Genomic DNA, 18,690 nt, shown 5'->3' on the forward strand with positions numbered 1-18,690 from the left:
TAAAAAAAAAGTCATCAGACGTTTTTATTGAGGGAGCACAAGCATATAATACCTATGTTTACTATATATATCGGCAAAATTATTGGGGGGGGGGGGGCACGGCCCATCTATAGTTAGATTCAAGATTGTTCAAATCATGACCCCTCCCCTGTCCCTCCTAGGATATAGGGTGGGACCGCTTATATTTTTAAACTTTTCAATACGGGACTGATTTCTGTTTTTCTCTAACCAAAGTGCTCAGGTGAGCGATGTGGCTCATGAGCCTCTTGTTAATATTTCTTTTGTCTTTCAACATATATTATAAATCATTGCATGTTTGATGTGCTCTTTTAAAGCAACTACAGAAGTTCTGTAACAGAACTATCTTTTGCGACTCCCAACTCCGAGTCCTTTTGGAGTTCTTGTCCATTGCACGATAAACATTGTTATCGCTACTCCGACGAAGCAACACGAAACCTTGGCCTACTTTAGGCGAGTTTCCAATTTACTCTTTGTGAAAAGATTCATCGACTTCTTTATTGCCCCTTAAAATCTTTAGCTTTCATCCTCAAAGCCTAACTGACTCGTAGAAACATTGGATTGTCTGCAATAGGACGTTTGACCTTGAAAATTGGCCTTTGAAAAAGCGATTTTCCATATTGTTCATTTTTTATTCAATCTCATTGACACATTCACACTGTCAAATTACATTTTAAATTCAACATAACGATCGTAAAATTAACTTGTTAAAATAAATTTGTGTATGTATTTTGTAATAATTATTTAATAATAATTATAATTATTTAAGATTGTGCCATCTCCTTAATGCATTTATCATTATTGATCATTTGTAATTCAAAACATTTACATGTAAATATTATCTTTGGTAATTGCATTTCCCAACTTTTTCACAGAATTTTAAGAAAAACTGCCTTCTCGATATGTACTGGAAGTTATTTTTTCGATATACGATATATTCTTGAACATCGGTATACGTATCGATATATAGATTGATACAGCCCTACTTCGTCTACCTGACATATACATAGGGCTCACGGCGGGTGTGACAGTCGACTGGGGATGCTTTTTACTCCTAGGCACCTGATCCCACCTCTGGAATTTCCAAGGGTCCGTGCTTTATGCCAATCTGATTAAAATCAGATCCTTTGATCCGCTCACATAGATCGCTGCCTTGTGTAGAAATCTATTGAACGGATCAAAGGATCTGATTTTAATCAGATTGTGCTTTATGCCCTATTCACAGATTTTTTTTATGGCGAGAGCACAGGCACTTGTTTCGGTAATAAATTTTTAACCCATAGTATAATAATAACATTATTATACTATGGGTTAAAAATTTATTACCGAAACAAGTGCCTGTGGGCGAGAGAGATCGAGAGACACCGGGTGTTATCTTCACCCACTGATTTCAGTTTGTACAAAAATGAATTTGACGTTCCATATAAATAATCAATCGTATCTTAATTAAGCCTTCATAGATTTACCCCCCCCCCCCCCCCAATAACAATAACTCGCATATTGTTTTTGTTCCGGAAATGTTTGTGTCTTTCGTCAATGCTTTAACTACTATAATTTACTTTCGCTTTGACTGCAATAATGAATAAAAAATGAAAAGATGAATAAAGAAGAAAAGGAAACAATTCGAACCAACAGACGATACATAAAGGATAACGTGTTCAACATCAACGATGTGGCAGACAAGCTGTATGAATATGAAATCTTGTCCTTGGAGAACAAAGAAACTATCGCGGTAATGTGTGACAGGTGTAGCTTGTCCGATCATAGGAGGACTTCGGCAGTTTTATCCATAAAACAACGAAAACAACAACCAGTGAGCTTCGCGAACGTAGCGTTGTTGTTTATCTTGCTTAATGGATAAAACTGCCGACTCCTGTTGTCCGATGAATCTATTGTTACTACAAGTTTGGCTTTCTAGAAAGCTAGAAATGTCATCTCTTTGGTTTCATTTATGTCACAGAATAAGAAGTGGAATATTTCATAATTTTCAAGGAATAACTGGGAAAACTTTATTGATTTAAAAGAGTTTTTTTTTTTTTTTTGAGGAAAATGACTGTAGAAGAAATTTTAACCAGTCATTCATAGAAGTTAAATTGTTATGACGATGATGACAGAAGACTGCTAAAAACTTAGCGTTTCTTTTTCCTTCATTCTTCAGCCGCCTAGAAGTTTAAAACCCTTATTTATTTAATTTTCCTCAGTGTCTTTCCAAACTCTTTTCAAAGTGACTTAGCCAATCAGCCACTGGGGATATCAAGGCAAAAATGAGCCCTCCACACACTTCTACCCAATTTAAATTTTAACGCTATACATGTATATCATATAAGTACATGTTCATGCTAAAGCTGCAGTAATTAAAAATAGAAGCACATCCTAGATATATACTAGGCATTATTCAGTTATATACTCATTGAATTATATATAGAACATTTGACGGAACCTTAGAATATTAAGGGGGTCGGTCATAAATACCCTGTATGTGATCAAAAGCTCAGAATTAAGATTAAGTCCAGTTTAAGGCAGTGTTCATTTCATTAGCTTGAACATGAAGGACAAATAAAACCTTATTGGGCTGTAGTAGTTAAAAATTTTATATGATGTGCAAAATTGTCCCCAGGAATTCGTCCTATTTTCCATTTTGGAGGGTAACTGTTGAATAATTTTGTAATTTTTAAGTAATAATTATTTAAGTTATGGAGCCATCATTTCTTTATTTTTTTATAAGTTGCTTGTAATTTTGAGGCACTCCCCATTTGAACTAGTAAATGTAAATATTTGTACATGTATCATACTATATACACAACTATGACAGAAATAATTAGGCCTATCAGTCGAGATACTTGTACACATATAATAGCAGATATGGAACATGGATACATGCAGGCCCTTACAGAAATTTCCGTAAGTGACTTATAAGTGTTTTATTCTTTTACTTATAAGTTGTTTATACTGGACTTATACTTCACTGATACATTTAACTTATGAGTGACTGATAAGTGACTCATTAGGATTTTATATGCAAATGAGGTGCTTGACTTATAAGTGACTTATAAGCCAAGTATTAGCCACTTTTGCTTTATGCAAGTATAGTCACTTATAAGTGACTTATTAGTCAAGTATTAGCCCTTCATACTTTGTCAAGTATGAGTCACTTATAAGTGAACTACAGCACTGCCTTGAAGACCTTAATTTAGAACAGAACTTCCAATCATGCAGGGGTTGCATGATGTTCAAAGTTTTTTTTTTTTTTTAAATATGCATCTGCACTAAGATGAAATAATCAAGTTAACATTTTATGAAAAAAAATTCCCCCTCATATGACATTCTTTGATGATGCAAACTTTAAATATTATTTCAGTTTACAAACAAAAATGTTGGACAAAAAGAAATCAGTTAAGATTTAATGACCTTGAGGTTTCTTCAAATTTATGAAATCTGAAAGCAACTGAGTCAATTGATTCAAAATTTCAGGCAAAGGAAGTTAAAATAAAAAGATGATGTGAATAGAACCTACTTGTTGAACCTGATGTGAAGGCATACTCAGAATAAATTTGAAATCTCCAACAACATCCTTTCACAGAGACTAACTTAGTTTCAAATTCTTGTTGTTTATCTCTGCAGAGACAAAGTTCCTGATTGATTAACTTGAATACCCACAATGCAACTCAGGAGAAGTCTAGTATAATGTAAAAATTCTAAGTCCACACTTATTCTGGCTAATACCATACTGATCTTCACTTATAAGTGAAGTATAAGTGAAATATTCACAGATATGTGGCTAATCTTCACTTATAAGTGAAGTATTAACAAAATCTGTTCCTCACTTATACTTACTTTCACTTATAGTACACTTATAAGTAAATTTCAAAACTTATAGGTGGCTTATAAGTTGCTTATAAGTGAAGTATAAAACACTTATAAGTTTCTATTGGTTTTTTTTGTAAAGGGGCTATTAAATAAAAAGATAAATATGAAATCCAGAAATTGTTAGATTTAAAGGTAGAGATTGCTACCGGTAATTTTTCCAGTTGGGTGAATTGACCAAGGAGCCAGTTGTCTTAGGGCAACTCATCTGGCACTCTGCAAGCAGTAAATTCTGGTTTAATTTAACTTCTCTTAAATCAACTAATGATTCTTCTGTGTGGACCTCAGTGTCCACACAATAATTACCATTAAGATAGAACATGTGCATATGGTTCTTCTAATCAGTTCATAATGTAGAACTATAAAACAATTGCCGGTCTTCATTTATCAGACCACCAGTTAAAGAATGTCACTAGAACTTCACTTCCGGCTTACAAACTTAATTTGTCATCTCCTAAGGGAGATGACAATAAAACAACAATACTTAGTATCATTTCATATATAGCTCATATAAATTTTATAGTATGATCAACATTAGGTTCATTCAATAAATTTATATGAGCTGTGATCATAAGTGATAATGTTTTTTCAACATTAGATTATATGTGTTTTTTTATCTGAAGTAATTCTTTATAAAAAGAAGGTAGTAGCCAGTAGGCCTAATTTGTGGTTTATTGTTGTTGATTTACTCGCAGTCACAGCCTGTTGACAGAAGAGCCTTTGAGTTGCTGGATATTGTGGTAAAGAGAGGACAGAAAGCTTTCCCAGGTCTAATTGAGGCCCTCAGGGACACAGAAAACCAGGAAGTGGCAGATCGATTGGAGGGAAAATCAGGAGCAACAAACAACACAAACTATACAAGTACTTATATAGAAATGCCCTGATCACAGGAAGCGTTTAATTCAAATTAAACCTAAGTTACTGTGAATTAAATTTGAAATGCATTCACAAGGAGAATTTAAAGTCATATATGGCGTAATTTTTATAAGTTCAGACTAACTAAAATTAAAAAGATCTTTCTATTTGTTTTATTACTTTATATAAAGATAGGACTTTCCTGTAAATTACACAATTCAAATCAATCACGTTTCAAAGATATTAGAAATTTAAAACAATAACCGATATATTTACTGACTCCGCATTTAAATAACAGACACTGTTTAAAATCAATATAACTATGGAAACATGAGGTTATTTAAGTTTAAAATCGGTGAAAATTTTAATTTGAACTTAAATAACATATATCATGTTTATCTACACTCAATCTCATATTTTTTGGCTCAGATGTGCCATATATAGCTTTAACACAAATTAGTTTAATTCGAATTAATTTACTGAGCATCAGATTGCTTCATATTAACTCCGTGTGAAAGCTAAGCCAAGCTAGTTCAAATTCAATTTTGACATATAATAGCAAAATTAAGCCACATGCCACATTTCCGTGGTCAGATATAAGTACTTATGCTATTTTTGAGTAAGAAATAAAGGGAAATTAAGTTTATGTCTAAAAAAGTGTACAGGCATAATGACATTATGTCAGATATATATCTGCTCTGCATAAGGTGACATGATTTGTAAATGACATCATAATAGCCTTACTGTAGAAATAAAATTTTAATATGCATTAGTTTACTTCACATTAACTCTCCTGTGGATGAAATTTAATTCACATTAGTTTATTTCGCATTATTTTACTTCTCATTAATTTACTGGAAATTATATATTTAACATGTTTAATGTGCATTTGTGTGAATAGGGCATAATAACATAAACTATACTAGAAACATCACAATAATACAAGTAGAAAATAACAATACAAGCTGTAAACAAATATACAGCATGTTATACAGTAAAAACACAAACTATACAAGTAAATTTATCCTGCCTCTGATAAAAATCTTGAAATTTCATTGGTCGAGAACAATACTGTATCAAAGCAATACATACTGCCTACCCACATAAAATTGTTAATGTGCCTCCTCCACTTGACCTACCCATTACAAATCAAATCAATATGCCCCCTCCACATGCCATTCTGTCCAGATCTATTCAACATGTTTTCAATTGAACACACAAGGAGCCTTATAACTGACATCACATAAGCATCAAATGACGTCACAATGTAAACAATTGTTATGGAATGGTTTGCTTGACTTGGAGAAAATGAACTTTATCAAAAAATCTTTGACAGGATAAATTCGTTATGTAGACACTTAGAGGGGTAATACAGAAATATATGGATGTGAATTTTGTGTTCATATTGTTCACATTACGTTACATCAGCCATTTTATGACAGACTAATGGCCAGGTACTGTACATAGGTTTTTTGATGAGCAACAGTATTTTCACCTAAATTCCAGTATTTTCAAGGCTCCTGTATAAAAATTATCACATTTATATGTAATGACTTTACAGTGTTCTCTGTTAAATAAAGCTGCCCAAAGCTATTTTACCCAGGGTTGACCATGAATGTATACATTGAGATGCCTTTAATTACTTGGAACACCCAAATTTGAATTCCCCATTGAGGGTGAAAGATGGCAATATTAATATATGGACAAAAGTTCCTATTTTATCATCATAACTGGATTATCTTTGGTTTTAGACTTTTCTGTGAGCATGGTAAATAAGAGTGGAAATTCTGTGACAAGATCTGAAGAATCAACAAAGTCAACAGATTCAGCAATCCGATATGAAGGACCCCCCGGATCCCAAAGTCATCCCCCTGCAGCAGGCTTAAACAAGCCAGACGGTACAAAGATTTATTGTGTATTAACATGTTTTTCTTGAGAAAATCCATTGTGCTTACAACTTACTCTCACACATGAATCAGACTGAGTGTCACTGCTAAATGTGTGATATTCAGAACACTTTGCTGGAAGCTTAATTAAATTAGCATAGAAATTATAGCTGCATGTGAACTAGTTATTTGTGAACTAGTTATTTATGAACTAGTTATTTGGTAACTAAGAAAAAAAGTATATTATAAGATATTTATTCATTCTTATTTATATTAACATAATGTTGGTATTTATAAACTGTGCCTAACATCTCAAACAGATGGGTCTTTTAGAAATTGACTAATCAATTTAAAGTAACTACTGTTACAGTATATGCTCGCCCATAAGTCGGTCCGCCTATAAGTAGGTTGTATTTTTTAAAGTTTAAATTAGAGTAATTGACCTGCTAAATTACCAATCTTTTTATAACTCGCATATAATTCGGATAAAGAGTTTTGGACCAAAGTTTAACTCAAAAAAACGACTTATAGGCGAATATATACAGTAGATAGTACATGTATATCTTTACTGATAAGAAAGGAAATAGAAATGTTGTATTTTATGGTGTGTGTATAATTTTTTTTTAACAGTTGAGTGGATGAATCAAGTAGAACTTACAAAACTGAATGAAAACCAGACTCCAACTGATCCCAAATTTGTGTTGGAAATGAAAAAATGTCACGGTGAAAATGTTAGTTTTGTCTCAGATTATTCTCATATTGTGACTCCTTACAACATGTACAATGTTAAGATTCTATGGATAATATGTAGTATTCAATGCAGTACATCATTTTTACAAAACAAAGCATACATGTATAAGACAACACAACCTCCAAACAGGCAGAGAACATTAGCTGTTCTGTTTACATCAGACCTTAAGCCAACAAAAAAAGAGACAAAGATCTTGTAGAAATTGTACCTAAGAAATGATTAGAAGTTATCTTCTCTAATTGTACATTCATTTCAGAATGATAGTTGCCCATTTCTGAAAACAGCAAAACATTTCAAAGTTTTTTTTTCCTTTTCGTCATTTTTTTTGGACTTATTAAGCTCAAAAAACTAACTGACACTGACAGAGGAACATATGCAATATATTCATATATGGGGTGGACAAAATGTATTCACAAAAGCACATATACAGTGTAATGCATTCTTTATTAGCTGATATACTTATCATATAAAAATTTTGCATGATGATTTATCAAATTGAATATAACCAAGACACATGGACCCACAGATTCTATGCTCATAGGTAAATGAAATCTTCAAAAATGGGACATTAAAATTTTCAGAAATGTCCACATGCACATTTTCACACATTTTTTAAAAATGTCCTCACCCAGTGTAAAAATCAGATTTAATCAGTAGTTTGTGTTACATAAGAAAGTTATATATGATATTTATTATAAACAGATTAACTGAAATTCAATAAAATACCTTGCCAAATGAATGAAAATATACCAATTCATTATTTATTATTATAAAAAACTTTTTAGATTTTTATGTGATTTATTTAACAAGTAAGGCATGCGGTGGACTTATATTCTTCAGCTATACAATTTGAACATGGCTAAGCGTGGGATATGCATGATCATTGATAATATTCCTAGCGACTTTTGTATTGCTGGTGAGTGTCATCATGGTGTAGTGGATGCTGGTAAAACACTTATACGACAGACCCTGAAACTCTGTGGTTTTAAAGATGTTAACTTCTCCAGGAACACTGGAACCACAAAGGTTAGTTATATAAGCAGGTACCCCTTCTTTGTTCTGAATGGCTATTTGCATACCTGTATATATCAAATGACATCATTTTTTTAATTATCCACCTAATAAAATCAGTCGTGATATAAGTGACTATATTCCCATTGAAATTCAAAACTTGTTTCTTGGTAATTTTACATCCCATTCATGTGTAGGAGAATGTTTCTGTAATATGCCAACTGATATACCTCATTGCTCTGCATTTCAGATGATTAAAGAGAAGATACTGAAAGAAATGAAAAAGTTGAGTCACTCTGAATATTCATCATTTTTTGTCATCTGTGTGACAACAGGTCCTAATCCGGGTTTCATTTATGGTAAAGATGGAGAGAGTGATCGCATGACCATTAAAGAACTACAGGATGTGATGTCACAATGTGAAGAGTTCCAAAACAAGCCAAAAGTATTACTGGTTCATACTGTTCCAAAGTCTAGCTGTAAGTATTAAAGGTATAATGTAAAGGAAGGCATACCGGTATCTTGCTGAAAACTTACTACAGTAAAAACCATTATTTACTCTTAATTTTATGAATTGGTCAGAAAATCTCTTTGTGACATTTCATAAATCCCTCTAATGCTTTTTCTACATGTACATCACATGTCAAATATTTATGAGTGTATAGGACAATCCTGAACTTCATGAAAATATTTCTCATTCAATCTGGATTAGTACAAGGTTTACAACATTAGAAATTGTATGTATAGACTCATTTGTATGTGAAAGATTTTCTTTTATAGTACAGTGTAGTCACAGTACTAGTTTGGCTGAAAATCAGGGTCAGAAGTTAACGGAATCTATGCAGCATCTGTCATTGGAGGGGGAGGTCTCAAGTTCAGTCAATGATAGAAATATGTTTGCTGTTTCAGCAGAACTGCAACCAGGTAGTCATGAAGATTCATGTAAATGAAGTTAAAAAAGCGTTTATTGTTAGTTGGTGAGATTTTCTTTAAAAAAAAAGCATATTGACCTTGAAGTACTGATACACTAATAATGAAAATGTCTGACAAAGTAAATATGTATAATTATGTGTTCATTTTGTATTGTGTAGGTATCAGCTTTTTGGTTAGAATAAAGGGGAAAACTGGAGCTTATTTTAGCAATGCCTTGGTCTATGTCTTGCTGAAGTATGCTGGAAACAAGTCCTTCCTTGAACTGATCTCTGAGGTATGTCAAACTTTTACAGAAAATATGTGGTGGGTTGAAGCTAGCTGTCAACAATCTGAGAAATTCTTTTGTTAGAGCTTATTTCTTGCAATGTTTGAGACTTTTTAATTTAAGATGGACAAGCTTCTGGGATCATGTGAAGATGAAGGATTAGACAATGTGGATGCCAATCCATATAATGAAAAAGTTCATCGGAGTATTCGAGTGGCCAAGCTTAAAGTCCTGACAAAGCCAGAGAAAGAACTCTTTTTCTTTCCTCTGTATGAGGACACAGGTCAGTATGGACTGCTAGATATATAGAATCTGTATAGAACATCTCTATGTCAAGATATTCAGAGTCTGTATAGAACATCTCTATGTCTAGATATACAGTCTGTATAAAACATCTCTATGTCTAGATATACAGAGTCTGTATAGAACATCTCTATATCTAGATATACAGAGTCTGTATAGAACATCTCTATATCTAGATATACAGAGTCTGTATGGAACATCTCTATGATTTAGATATACAGAGTCTGTATAGAACATCTATCTGATTAGATATACAGAGACTGTATAGAACATCTCTCTGTTTAGATATACAGAGACTGTATAGAACATCTCTATGTTTAGATATACAGAGTCTTAATAGAACATCTCTATGATTAGATATACAGAGTCTGTATAGAACATCTCTATGATTTAGATATACAGAGTCTGTATAGAACATCTATCTGATTAGATATACAGAGTCTGTATAGAACATCTCTATGTTTAGATATACAGAGACTGTATAGAACATCTCTATGTTTAGATATACAGAGTCTTAATAGAACATCTCTATGATTAGATATACAGAGACTGTATAGAACATCTCTATGATTAGATATACAGAGTCTGTATAGAACATCTCTATGATTAGATATACAGAGTCTGTATAGAACATCTCTATGTTTAGATAAACAGAGTTTGTATGGAACATCTCTATGATTAGATATACAGATTCTGTATAGAACACCTCTATGTGTAGATTGAAGCAAATCAAGGCAGGGGGTTTGGAGCCACCTTAAGGCCCCCAATGGGTCTGGAGCAAAGCCCTGGTGGGGGTTCAGGGGGCCAAGTCCCCAGAAGATGGCGAGTTTTTAGCATTTCTGACACTTAATTTTGAGTATCCAGAAAAGAGAGTTACATTAAAATAATCAGAGTTTCAACATTTAAAATGCTTATTTCCTCATTATGAAATTAACGATAAAAAAGAAAAAAGAATTGGGGATTTATGATGGAATTTAAATTTTGTTTATCATTATTATTTTTTGTGAAAATGATGTGGAAGAACTTGCATACTCGTGTCTTAATTTAGGTTTACCTGTATTTCAGGAATGCAGGTTTCCAGTTAGTCATGCAGAACACTTTTTAACTCACAACTGAAACACTCCATGGAATTGATAGAACCATGACTTCAAAGGCTGGGAGACACAACTACCAAGTTACCATTCAGACTATGATTGTATTACACTGTTGTTTTATTTTTGGGATTGCTGCAGTCCATCATTATAGTAGATTCCTCCCAGTGTATCATACAAAAGTAATCATTTGTATGCATATGAAGTGATGGGCTTCTTTACTATGCACGGATAACTTTGTGTAAGGAGTGTTCTGTAATGACTAAAATATGTCCTTAAAATCAAGCTTTGATAGAGAATTCTATAATTATGTTTTAGGCCAGGGGGATTTTTCTGCAGACTATAAAGCATTGCCAATTTTCATCAGTCATGATGTCTTATGTTCAAAATGATGTAAAGAAATTGACATCAATTCAAATTTTTCAGTGATTTTGAGAGAAAATGAGTGCAGGTCAGCTTCAAGTGGATCTTTGATATACAATTTGTAATGTGTAGAATGATAATGTCAATGAAATGTATGAATATTGTACAAAGCAGGTTTGCGCTCTGTGAATTCTACGGTAAATATTGAACAAATTTTGTCCATTTTTCCCTCTTTCCTAAATATGATGGAAAATCCAAATAGTTTGTGATGTCACAAAAACAAAAATCTAATATAAATCTACTTCCAAACTACATTATTTTGTTAATTCACATTTTTTTTTTACAGAATATGTTCAATTGTGTATATTTCTTTATAGAATTTTTTTTTGTTTTGAGTAAAACTACGGTACTATATACATGTACCTGGAAATTTTTGCCCCTGTTTTGTTTTAGCCCCTTTTGCCTTCATTGTTAGTGGGTAAATTTCAAATGGGGCAAATTCAGAGACAGAGTTATCTCTCCTTTGAGACAACTATGTTAGGGGGAATTTAAAACGGGACAAAATTGTTTGTGTGTGTCAGGGCATATTTAGCATTGAGTGAAAATAACCCTGAATACAGTAACTATACTTGTATTTTACCTTTAGTTTATTGGTGAAAATTCAATTAGATTTAATATGAGCTAGATTATTGACTGTTCTATACTGCCTTTGCCATTTATGCCACAAATTCAACATCTGAATGTTACACTTCTTGAATTTTTTCCTTTGAAAGGAATACTTGTTCCTCTTGAAGTATAACAAGCTACAAATTATTAACATATTTCAGTTGATCAGTCATCACATTGATATTTTGAATACCATGGATGTATCAAATTGAGTTGTAAGTCCCAACCACTTTTTCTTACGTATTGTGGTGGTCAGACGGGTGCATTTTTCTCCTCTCCCATTACAGTATTTTAACCTCAGTATCAGATATAACAAAGTTTTTTTCTTGGCCCCATTGAGTTCAAGATTATGGATCGAGTTTGACTGTAATTATTTATTCACTCATTATTCATGTGGTAGCTGGTCACACAAAATAAACAGCAGTCAGTGTCTAGATTGCTTGTGATTCATGGTGTCAATAATGTTGATGCAATAGTGTACAGGTCCCAGACATACATGTACTGTTTATGTATAATTACAGTGAAAACTTCTAATCTGGTACCTGTGCAATCCATTTCACTGTGAATTCTAAAACTTATGTAAATTCCTATTTCACTGTTTTCTTTGTTCTTAACACTGTGTAATCTGACACCCTGTCTATTCCGACACAGATTTGTCTCCCAATGCATGTTGGATTAGACAGGTTTCACTGTACATGGTTATTGCTTCATGACTCTCAGTGAAGTTTTACATTAGCCTCTATAATCTGTTAAGGTGTGTCCCTCTTCAGACTTTTGATTCACATATTAGACAGTTTCAAATATGCAAACAAATTGATTGCCATAAATATTCTATTTTCAGTTACTCTGCAAAATCTAATTGAAATTACATTGAAAGTGATATTTTTTTACTTGAAAGCTTGAAAACAATCACTAGAATATTTGTCCAATCAAATTTCAAAACAAAGGTAAATGCTGAATATCTTATATCAGATCTTATAAACTAATTAATATTTCCTAGGTAAAATTTGCATCTTAAGTTAATTCTGAGAGAGTTGTGCAGTGTCTGTCAATTTAATGTTAAATTATTGGTAAATGTTACAGTCACCATTTCTATTTTTGGCATGATAAATGTAAATTGAAGTTCAGACTTTGTCAAATGCCAGGAGAAGCAACTGATTGTGTTCACTATCACTTTTACAAATGTAATTTCTTTGTGATTTTAATAAAGTAGCTCATGATGGAGGCGCACAGAGATATGACTATCCGTATGACTTGTGATACTCTCTGTTTATTTACATGTTATATTCTTTAATAAAAATAAAATTTAATATGTAATTTGATTGTTTTAACTATACATTTACCAATAATTTAAAAATTTACTTTATTGCAAAAGAGAGGAATGGAACCCTTCAATTTAGAATTAAGCTGTCAAAAAGAGACACAAAGAGGTCTCTGTGATTGAGACTTGGGAAGCATTTGACCAGGGAAATGGGAGACAGACTTCCAGAGATTTTGAAGCATTTTATAAGAAAAGACTAGTGGCTACCTTTATTCTTATTATTTTAAATACATGCATCCAAAAAATTCGAAGTCTAGTACAGAAACTATAAAGCAGTTCCAGGAAAATGTGAGAAGTTTAGAACTGCTCTTAAATTCTATGGAATCAAACAATTTCACTAGCTAGTAAGGACCTGTGCATTCATAACTTTATAGAGTGAGAATGATATCAAATAAGGGGACGACCATTTGATTGGGGGGGGGGGGATTTTTAGAGTCAGATTATTTAATTTCATGCCAGTCAAGGACAGATTATTTATTTTCAAGATGATCAAGGACAGTTTATTTATTTTCTTCTTCACTGAAAAAGTTAGAGAAGCACATGAAAGAAAAATACCTAAATTCCAAAATTCTATTTCATGATTGGGGGGGGGGGGGGTACTAGCCAATGACAGATTTATTTTCTTGTCGGTTAAGGACAGCTTGTTTATTTTCAACATTTTTGAGGACAGATTTATTCCCAAAATCTGCTATCCCTCCTCAGAATCAAATGGTCGTCCCCTAAGAAATTAAGCTGACAACAGCTGTACAATACTTGTTTATATTTGCAAAATGTCGGAGACAAATTTCAAAGTTTTTTATGACCATCCCCCCCCCCCTTTTGCACACATCTGTACATTTGAATTTCATGCTTTGAAAAAAATGCGGAAATTTGTCCAGATAAGATAATTACTTAATTGCTATAGTCTATATCAAAGGTTGGAGTGTGATAAGGATATTTGTCTAAATCTAAATTATCAACTTCTGAGTTCATCATGTTCATCTTAATTCAGTTGGGTTAGACAAGTTTGAATTTATTCTTTTAAATATATATTATAGGATATTGGTAAAATATAGGTTATAAGTTAATTATATATAAGTTAACGTTTCAAAATTTATTCTTTAAAATATATTTTATAAGGCATTTTGTAAAATATAGGTAATTCCAGGTAAACCCCAGAAGGAGATCAGACTATAATTGCTATCAAAACATATTTCACACCGATTGTTAATTGTCCTCATGTACCAGATATGATTGAATAAATGAACTTGAACACCCTCTGACCAGACACGAACAAATATATTTAATCTCCTAGAGTAGACCAGGGACCTATAATATACTAATAGTATATAGGTCCCTGAGTAGACATAATGTACAAATTGAAAATGTTAGAAGCACTTTTGTATTATGCTGGGGACCGGTTAATATGTATCTGCATGCTTTCAAATATCTACAAGAATTGTGTCACAGTGAATTACTCCCATGAGTACTAGTAGTACTTTGATTGTGTTCCAATACACTGGCAATGCACTTAGAGTCAGTCTCTTATTCGTAAAGATTTAATGCATATTTAAACAGATTTTCCTGAAATAATGGCGTAAAAATGTGAAATAATTGCTTATAAATTGGTTAGTTACATTAATAATTATTTGTACGGTATTAATTTTGAACTTATTCAAGGTAGCGTGGCCGAGCGGTCTAAGGCGCTGGTTTAAGGCACCAGTCTCTTCGGAGGCGTGGGTTCGAATCCCACCGCTGCCAGGAGCTTTTTTTTTTTTTTTTTTGTCTTTGAATACCCAATTCTTGTTTTCTTAATTAAATGGTTTAATTATCTACTTATTTCATCTTACCTTATAGAAGGTTTAAAAGAATTTTCTTTCCGTATTGGGGGGAGGGCAGTATTTAGTGGAAGCTAAAAATTAACCTCAAATTAGTTATCAATAAATTCATTTTCTTTAAAATTGCAAAGAAATTCAATATTCATGATGTAATACCTTTATTCGTTTTTTTTTTGTTTTTTGTTTTTTTTTTTTGTTTTTTGTTTGTTTGTTTGTTTGGGGTTTTTTTTTTTGAAAATCTTAAATAATTGATTCAAGTTAAATAACTTTTCCAATTGAATTATAATTATCTGGTATAAGCATTCAAATTTTTCTTTCACAATGCTTTGTATTTACCTATTTTCAAAAAGTCTGTTAAATTAATTATGTATTCTGACTATATGATGTGGTCTGTGATAAAAAGAGTTGATCATTTTACTTCTGGACACTGCAGAACTAATGCTTCAATTTCTTGCTGTGTTCTCAAGTTTTTACAAGAAAATAAATATATTTTAATGGGTTTTTTTCTCTGATCTCATCATCAGGATTCTTCTTTTCATCATCCTGAAAACAGATATTGGTGAATGACATTCACAGTACAACTGCATCCATCACTTCAGTTCAACATTTTGTTCATTACAATGTAGCACTTTGATCTGTAGGAATTAAAAATTTGATACATTTTGACTCATAGGAATTTGATACACTTTGACCCATAGGCATTTGACCCTTCAGGTATCCTATAGGCTAGGTATTAAGAAATGTTCAGTGGATGTTAATGCTTTTGATGAGAAGTCAACTGTTGATTATGTTAAATGGTTCTTTCGGTCTTAGGTAAATTCAGATTTGTATAATATCTGACCCCTTTACATTGCCAGTGTAATCTTTCATTTAATCATATTTTTAAAGACTAAAGAAGAAGGGAAAAAATTTACATCTTTAAAAATGTCAGAATTTTTTTTATGTTATGCTGTCATATTTGACACTATAAAAATCATGAAAATTTGGATGTCTCTGTATCAAACTCCTAGGGTCAGTGTATCAAATTCCTATGGGTCAAAGTGTATCAAATTTTTACTTCCTACAGGTCAAAGTGTATCAAACTCCTAGCTATAGGGTCAAAGTGTACCAAACTCCTAGGGTCAAAGTATATCAAACTCCTACAGGTCAAAGTGTACCAAACTCCTACAGGTCAAAGTATATCAAACTCCTACAGGTCAAAGTGTACCAAACTCCTACAGGTCAAAGTCTATCAAACTCCTACAGTTTAAAGTCTATCAAACTCCTACATGTCAAAAAGTATCAAACTCCTACAGGTCAAAGTCTATCAAACTCTTATGGGTCAAAGTCTATTAAACTCCTACAGGTCAAAGTATATCAAACTCCTACAGGTCAAAGTGGACCAAACTCCTACAGGTCAAAATCTGTCAAACTCCTACAGGTCAAAGTATATCAAACTCCTACAGGTCAATGTGTACCAAACTCCTACAGGTCAAAGTCTATCAAACTCCTACAGGCCAAAGTCTATCAAACTCCTACATGTCAAAGTGTACCAAACTCCTACAGGTCAAAGTCTATCAAACTCCTACAGGTCAAAGTCTATCAAACTCTTATGGGTCAAAGTGTATCAAACTCCTACAGGTCAAAGTCCATCAAACTCCTATGGGTCAAAGTCTATCAAACTCCTACAGGTCAAAGTCTATCAAACTCTTATGGGTCAAAGTCTATCAAACTCCTACAGGTCAAAGTCTATCAATCTCCTACAGGTCAAAGTCTATCAAACTCCTACAGGTCAAAGTATATCAAACTCCTACAGGTCAAAGTATATCAAACTCCTACAGGTCAAAGTATATCAAACTCCTACAGGTCAAAGTGTACCAAACTCCTACAGGTCAAAGTCTATCAAAACTCCAACAGGTCAAAGTCTATCAAACTCCTACAGGTCAAAGTGTATCAAACTCCTACAGGTCAAAGTGTATCAAACTCCTACAGGTCAAAGTGTATCAAACTCCTATGGGTCAAAGTGTATCAAACTCCTACAGGTCAAAGTATATCAAACTCCTACAGGTCAAAGTGCACAACAATGCATCAAAGGAAATAAGAACAGGATATAATTACTGCAAGGATATAATAACTTACTTGTATCAGAGTTTGAAAATTTAATACCTCACAGTATACATGTATATATTACAACCTAAAATTAGTTGTAAAGTTATAAAAATTGGATAAGATCAAATAAAAAGAAATTCATCCCAAATTTAAATACTGAATATTAATAATTTAATGATCTGTATTGCACAGATTAGATCTTTTTAGATATACATGCATAACAATCAGAGAACAAGCTCTATAACTGTGTAAACTATCTTTTATTTATATTTTCATTACCCAGTATAAAAAATTAACAATGCCAGATTGTTTCTTAGCAGTAAAACAAAATTTATAGAATCAAAAGTGCCAAAATTTAATACAACTTAATTATACTATATATATTTCAACATCATTTAAATTTTGATAATTAATGAGAACATGAACTTCATGTTAGCACATTTCATGAAGCACATTATTGCTTCAGCTAATAAATATGCCAGCGTGAAGTTCAAAAATTAAATTTATATCTATTTGCATTTGATGATTAACCACAGACTGCCATCCATGTGAGTTCATGAGTAATGAATGCATTCCTATTTGTAAAGAATCTTGAGGGAAAGTTTTTTGAAATGTATATAATTTATATGGCTCATATATAATGAGCCAAAATCAAAATAAACAAGAGATGTAAATTTTAAATACTGGAGTAAACGTATGATTTTATGAGCATTGCAATAAACACAAAGAAACTTCTTCAATTTATCAGAAAAGTGAAAAAAATACATCTATGGACACAATTTATATGCATTGGGACTTTCTCAATTAATCTGAGCAGATGCAGTCGATCATTACATGACCATTATAACAGTACATAGACGAAAAATATCAATACATCACAACATAAACCAGTATTTTCTCGGTCTGTGCTTTTTAACACTTCTTGTAAACCACAGAAAAACAGTACAACTCTATGTTCATACATTAACATTATGATACAAATTCAATATAAAAGAATTGAGCAGAACTGCAATTAATGCTAATTAAAGCATAAATACTTGTGCAGATTTTCTTCTCCTTTAATCAGTTATAAACAATAACATTTTTTTCCTAGAAAATGCAGTCTAATGTATGCAGTACATGTACAAAATTATACTTGTTAAATACATATGGCATCCACACAAAGTAAATTATTCAAAATTGCAGATTTTCAAAGAGATTTACTCATATTCCAAATTAAATCCTATTTAGTGAGACTATGATATTTAAATGTTTTGGCATTATTCAATAATAAAATACATGAAAGTATAATTATGTTAAAATATATGAGACAGACCTATAATCCAGAATACAGTCATAATTTACTAGTACCATACTTTATTGCATTGGAAATTGATTCCTTTGGTCTCTTAAAACCAATAAAATACTATAATAACCAATAATTATTTGCATGGCTGTGGAGGTGGGGTGGGGGCTGTT

General features: G+C 32.3%; 1 protein-coding gene and 1 non-coding gene across 2 annotated transcripts; both read left to right on the forward strand.

Moving 5' to 3' along the window:
- Positions 1–1,608: 1,608 nt before the first annotated feature.
- Positions 1,609–13,316, forward strand: LOC133196731 (uncharacterized). The gene is made up of 10 exons (XM_061332591.1): positions 1,609–1,750; positions 4,578–4,743; positions 6,489–6,635; positions 7,254–7,354; positions 8,215–8,400; positions 8,636–8,864; positions 9,166–9,309; positions 9,477–9,592; positions 9,707–9,866; positions 10,952–13,316. The coding sequence occupies exons 1-10, from the start codon at positions 1,616–1,618 to the stop codon at positions 10,969–10,971; spliced, it is 1,404 nt and encodes a 467-aa protein (XP_061188575.1). The 5' UTR covers positions 1,609–1,615; the 3' UTR covers positions 10,972–13,316.
- A 1,669-nt stretch (positions 13,317–14,985) lies between these two features.
- Trnal-aag (transfer RNA leucine (anticodon AAG)) lies at positions 14,986–15,067 on the forward strand. Its single transcript has one exon. It is a non-coding gene; the product is annotated as a tRNA-Leu (tRNA).
- The last annotated feature ends 3,623 nt before the right edge of the window (positions 15,068–18,690 follow it).

This window comes from Saccostrea echinata, unplaced genomic scaffold, assembly GCF_033153115.1.
Source record: "Saccostrea echinata isolate AGI-Se365-2 ecotype Australia unplaced genomic scaffold, CSIRO_AGI_Sech_v1 ptg000030l, whole genome shotgun sequence".
Lineage (NCBI taxonomy): Eukaryota > Metazoa > Mollusca > Bivalvia > Ostreida > Ostreidae > Saccostrea > Saccostrea echinata.

Coding starts and splice junctions, on each gene's coding strand:
- LOC133196731 (XM_061332591.1), top strand. CDS start 1,616: ATGAATAAAGAAGAAAAGGAAACAATTCGAACCAACAGACGATACATA. Junction 8,865..9,165: donor TACTGTTCCAAAGTCTAGCT/GTAAGTATTAAA, acceptor TTTCTTTTATAG/TACAGTGTAGTCACAGTACT. Junction 9,593..9,706: donor TCCTTGAACTGATCTCTGAG/GTATGTCAAACT, acceptor TTTTAATTTAAG/ATGGACAAGCTTCTGGGATC.